The sequence below is a fragment of the Myotis davidii genome, unplaced genomic scaffold, assembly GCF_000327345.1.
Source record: "Myotis davidii unplaced genomic scaffold, ASM32734v1 scaffold299, whole genome shotgun sequence".
Classification (NCBI taxonomy): domain Eukaryota; kingdom Metazoa; phylum Chordata; class Mammalia; order Chiroptera; family Vespertilionidae; genus Myotis; species Myotis davidii.
Window position 1 is genome coordinate 6405790 of NW_006293088.1, and position 5408 is coordinate 6411197.

The 5408-nt window shown below is 43.5% G+C and overlaps 1 protein-coding gene across 14 annotated transcripts in view; it reads right to left on the reverse strand.

Moving 5' to 3' along the window:
- The window catches only part of KIF1B (kinesin family member 1B), a 123849-nt gene that overhangs the window by 9661 nt on the left and 108780 nt on the right, over positions 1-5408 (reverse strand). For all 14 annotated transcript variants that reach the window (XM_006766734.2, XM_006766738.2, XM_015565896.1 and 11 more), the window contains 3 exons: positions 3653-3798; positions 3246-3485; positions 1222-1293 (listed from right to left, as the gene is read on the reverse strand). In XM_006766734.2, coding sequence (XP_006766797.1) covers positions 1222-1293; positions 3246-3485; positions 3653-3798 — 458 coding nt within the window. The remainder of the gene's footprint in view (positions 1-1221; positions 1294-3245; positions 3486-3652; positions 3799-5408) is intronic.

Sequence of the window (5408 nt, forward strand, 5' to 3'; positions counted from 1 at the left end):
AACACACTAAATTCATGAAAGAAATGTCGAATAACTTGTTATATAACTGTAAATAATATAAAAAATATTAAAAATTAATTTTAAACAAATTTCTTTACACATTAGTTATTCTTTCACAATGCAGTCATTTTGACTGCTTTTGGGCAATATAGGTATATACTAAATTTCAGTCTTTCTAGTGTTAAGAAAACAAGCCTTACAGATACATATTTTATGGCCCTTGTGTCCTGTTAGGAATCATGACATTTACAAAAGAGGCAAGGCTGGCTTTTTATATTGTCACTGCCCTCCTGCATTAATTAAGTGACCTTATGCATATGAGCTGAGCACTTAGCACATCAGGCAAAGTTCTAAGAATATGGCAGAGGACCTGGCCTACTGGAGCTTCCACTCTAAGTGAAGAAGGCAGACAATAAGCCAGTCAACACATCAAGAAGTGTCAGGCTCTGGTTGGGTGGCTCCGGTAGTTGGAGTGTCCCCCGTACACCAAAGGGTAAGGGTTAAATTCCCAGTCAGGGAACATACCTAGGTTTCAGGTTCAATCCCAGGTCAGGGAATGAAGCGGAAGCGACCAATCGATTTTTTTGTTTTTCTCTCTCTCTCTCCCTTCCTCTCTCTCTCAAATCAATAAGAACATATCCTCGGGTGAGGATTAAAAGAAATGTCAGGGAGTGATAAGTGCTATCCCCGTGGATGGTAATTATGGATCGAGAAAGTTTCATTGTTGGCTTTACAATGCGTGGTTTACAATATTTGAACTGAAAAGGAAACATCAGTGAGCCAATGATGGAAACATCTGGAAGAAGACTATTCTGGGCAAAGGAATGGCAAGAGTGCAAAGAACCCGCTCGGCAGGAATGAGCCAGAAAGGTCAAGATGACTAGAATAGAGCGAATGACCCACAAGTTCTTTAAAGTGTTCACCTCGCTCTTTGTGGAAGGCAACAAAATTTCATGCCACCAAGAACCTCAGAACTTCTGTTCCCTGTCACACACGACAAATCACCCCCTACAGAATATTCTCCAAGGGATTCAGGGGAAAGCCAAAATAGTCCCTATCTGATAACCACTCTAAGAGACACAGAGACATACTTTCACCTTCAGAAGTCGGTATTCTGAAAAAATCAGATACAAGAGCAGGTATGTCATGCAACCGTGCTATGCCCACATCAAGCCACCTAAAAGCAGCGTATGCTGGGGACAGGAAACGTGAGCGGCTCACCTTACAGTCACTGATGCTGCCGTGCACCTGGCTGAATTCCCGGTTGAAAGTGTGGGTGAGAAGTTGCAGGCACTAGGAAAAACAAAGGCCAACATTAAGTTTATTTTTTTAAAAAATTGTTTATTGTTCAAAGTACTAGTATTACATATATGTCCCCCTTTTTCCCTCATTGACTCCCTCTAGCCTGCCCCCTCCCCCTCCACCCCAGGCCTTCTGCACCCTATTGTCTGTGTCCATGGGTTATGCATATGTGCATACAATGTCTTTGGTTGATTACCTCCCACCCACCTACACTCTCCCACCTTCCCTCTGAGATTTCGCACTCTGTTCCATACTTTGATGTCTCTGGATCCACACCATTCATCACTTTATTTTGTTACTTAGATTCCACATGAGTGCGATCATGTGATACTTGTCTTTCTGGCTGGCTGACTGACTTATTTTACTTAGCATGATACTCTCCAGGTCCCTCCATGCTGTCTCAAAGGGTAAGAGATTCTTCCTTTTTACTGCTGCATAGCATTCCATGGTATAAATGTACCACAGCTTTTTTATCCACTCATCTACTGATGGGCACTTGGGTTGTTTATAGATCTTAGCTATTTTAAATTGTGTTGCTATAAACACAGGGTGCATACATTCTTTCTGATTGGTATTTCGGATTTATTAGGATATATTCCTAGATGTAGAATCACTGGTCAAATACAGTTCCTCATGTTGTGACCCAACCATAAAATTATTTTCGTTGCTACTTCATAACTGTAATGTTGCTACTGTTATGAATCGTAATGCAAATATCTGATATGCTGATGGTCTTAGGCGACCCTTGTGAAAGGGTTGTTCAACCCCCAAAGGGGTCGCGACCCACAGGTTGAGAACCTCTGTTTTAGTCTCTCTCTCTTCATCACAAATCCATCCTCTTTATTGCTGTCAGAGAAGTCTTTCTAAAACAAATACCCATTTAAAATATTGCCATGTCACTCCCGAGACACTCTAAACCAAGGGTGGGGAACATACAGCCCACAGGCCATATAAGACACTCGAAATCATTTCATCTGGCCCTGCCAAGGTGTTAGGGGTGAGTTAAATGTTTGACCAAATATAGCATGGCTAAACTTTTTTTTAATATATATATTTTTTATAGATTTCGGAGAGAAAGGAAGAGAGAGAGAGATAGAAACATCAATGATAAGAATCATTGACTGGCTGCTTCCTGCACAACCCCCACCGGGGACCGAGCCCGCAACCTGGACATGTGCCCTTGACTGGAATCAAACCCAGGCCCTTCATTACACAGACCAATGCACTATCCACTGACCCAAACAGGCTAGGGCTCAAGGCTAATTTTGAAGTTGATAATTTTGCACGGCCCGAGAATGATGCTATAAATAACCAAATGCTCTTGGCAGAAAAAAGGTTCCCCATCCTGCTCTAAACTCTTTAGCATGGAATGCATGATGCCCTGGCCCATCTCCCTAGCTCCATCTCATGCCCCCCACAGGATTCCTTCACACTGATCATGCAGGACCGCTAGCTCCCTCCCCTGCTCCCTCTTGAGCCAGTTCACGATGCCCTCCTGTGGAGGCCTTGCCTCTGGCTCCCACAGCACCTAGACATTCGCCTCTATTATATGCTTGTCTCCATTTGCATGTAAGCTAATTAAGGGTAGACCTGAGTCCTATTTGTTTCTATATTCATAGTGTTAGTGCAGGCCTTAACCGTTTGGCTGCTGACGTATTTTTTCGGACATATGCCAAAACTGTGGCACTAATTGCGCGTGTATGGGAAAAAATGTAAAAACACTTTTTATACAATAAATTCACTTGTATTGCTTTGCAACAACAAAAATTAAAAAATACCAATTGTTTACATAAATTTGTTTTGAATAAGAAGAGCGCGATAGCGCTCCTTAGCACTCAAACGGTTAAAACAGAGGCCCTCAAAGAAGACAGAAAATGAAACGGAAACTGACTGATCAGCTGAGTCCCAGGGGCAAATACCCAGCTACGGGAAGGGAGTCACACCTTGGTGGCCAGCTCTTTCTCTCGGTCCACCAGGCTCTCAATGTCTGCGGAGTCGTAGCCACTGCTCTCGCTGGGCGTGATGGCACTTTCAAAGGTGGTGGTTGAGATCTGAGAGGAGATGCTGGTGGAGGTGCTGAGGGTCCCACTGCTCAGGCTGGGGGACAACGAGTCGCTCAGGGATTTGGGGGCGCTGTCACCAAGTCTCTCACGCAGCAGCAGGAAGTGGCGAGTTTTCTCCACCTAAAAAGAGCAACACTGTTGCCTCAGCAAACACAAAGCTCATTACGATTTTAGTAAGAACAGTATTATGTCTCACGGTGATGGAAACCTGGAAAGCCAGGATCACACGGAGTCTCTGGCCCGAGCTTTCATCTGCGCACGCACGCCCCCCGCCTCCCCCTTCATACCTCATGGATGAGCTCCAGCTTCTCCAGCTCCCACTGGTGCTCCAGGATGAGGCTGTCCCCACGGGGCCGCCAGCCAGCTAAGTTCTCTTCTCCCCGCACATAGGCCACTGATGTATCCAAGACTTTTCTCCTCCTCCTCTGCATGCCTGAGCCAAGAGGAAACAACTCTTCTTGAGAACAATCTGATTCCAATGTTACCTCAAAATCAATGAATAATTCATATACATAATGAGCTAAGAGAGACTTGGTCTCTAGATACATGGGATTTTGTTAATAATAATTCAACCCCTTTGAATTCAAAGCAATTCTCTAAATTCCTTTTAAAAGTAAGATTTACATTATTTGATAATTAAGAAGACTGCAATACAACTTGAGAAAAAGTTATTGTTAAGTGAAAATATAGAGGCGATTACATAGTCTGTACACGAGTGGTTCCCAATATATAAAAATATACCCGCACATACACACACCCACATTCAGTAGTTCAGTAGAATGGCAGAGGACAGATGGCTTTACCCTAACATCTCCCATTAATTTTGTAAAATGTTAAGCTGTTTTTACATATAAAAGACATAAATTCATGTTAATTAAATAATCCTCAAGGAACTCTCTGGACACTATAATTAGCTGCTATTGGGACTTAGAATCATACTCAAAGTCTTCTTTTTTAAAATCTAAATCTTACCTGTGAGCCCTGACCTCTTTCCATATATGTTCTCTAAAATGATTCCAACTCATATTAACCAAACGTTTTTTTTTTGTTTTTTTTTTAATATTTTATTGATTTTTTACAGAGAGGAAGAGAGAGGGATAGAGAGTTAGAAACATCAATGAGAGAAACTTCGATCAGCTGCCTCCTGCACGCCCCCCACTGGGGATGTGCCCACAACCAAGGTACATGCCCTTGACCGGAATCGAACCTGGGACCTTTCAGTCCGCAGGCCGACGCTCTATCCACTGAGCCAAACCGGTTAGGGTGCCAAACGTTTTTTTTAAAAGAATCCTGACCTTTATGCCTGGGTTGCAGGCTCAATCCCCAGTAAGGGGGTATGCAGGAGGCAGCCAATAGCTGTTTTGCTCTCATATAGATGTTTCTCTCTCTCTCTCTCTAAAAATCAATAAAAATATTTTTTAAAAGAATGCCTAATATTAAAAACAAAAACCTTTTGTCCATGTTCCAGTTTACAAACATAAAAATCCAAAGTTCTGCTTATGGTCACTGAGCTGAAGGAACAGAGCCCAAAGAGACATCAAAAAGGACACAAACAAGTTTAATTGATTTGTCTTCTCAGCACAGGAAATTCAAATTCTAGTCTGACAGCACCTGTGAAGTGATACTACCAAGTTAACCTTGGGGCTAAGCTGGAGAGCTAAAGGATTATGAAGTTTTTCAAACCAAAATCACTCTAATACACTTGACTATTTTATAATATTCTATAGCCCGGGAACATTTTGTTCAGTGAAATTTTTATAACTGTACTAGAGGCCCGGTGCACAAAAATTTGTGCACTCAGCCCGGCCTGTGCCCTCTCACAGTCTGGGACCCCTCGGGAGATAACGACCTGCTGGCTTAGGCCTGCTCCCGGGTGGCAGAGGGCAGGCCCAATCCCTAGGTGCAGCCCCTGGTCGGATTCAGAGCAGGGCCGATTGGGGAGTTGGGGCGCCGCCCCCTGTCATGCACAGAGCAGGGCGATCGGGAGGTTGTGATGCCACCCTCAGTCACGATCCGGGTAGGGCCGATTGGGGGGTTGGCACA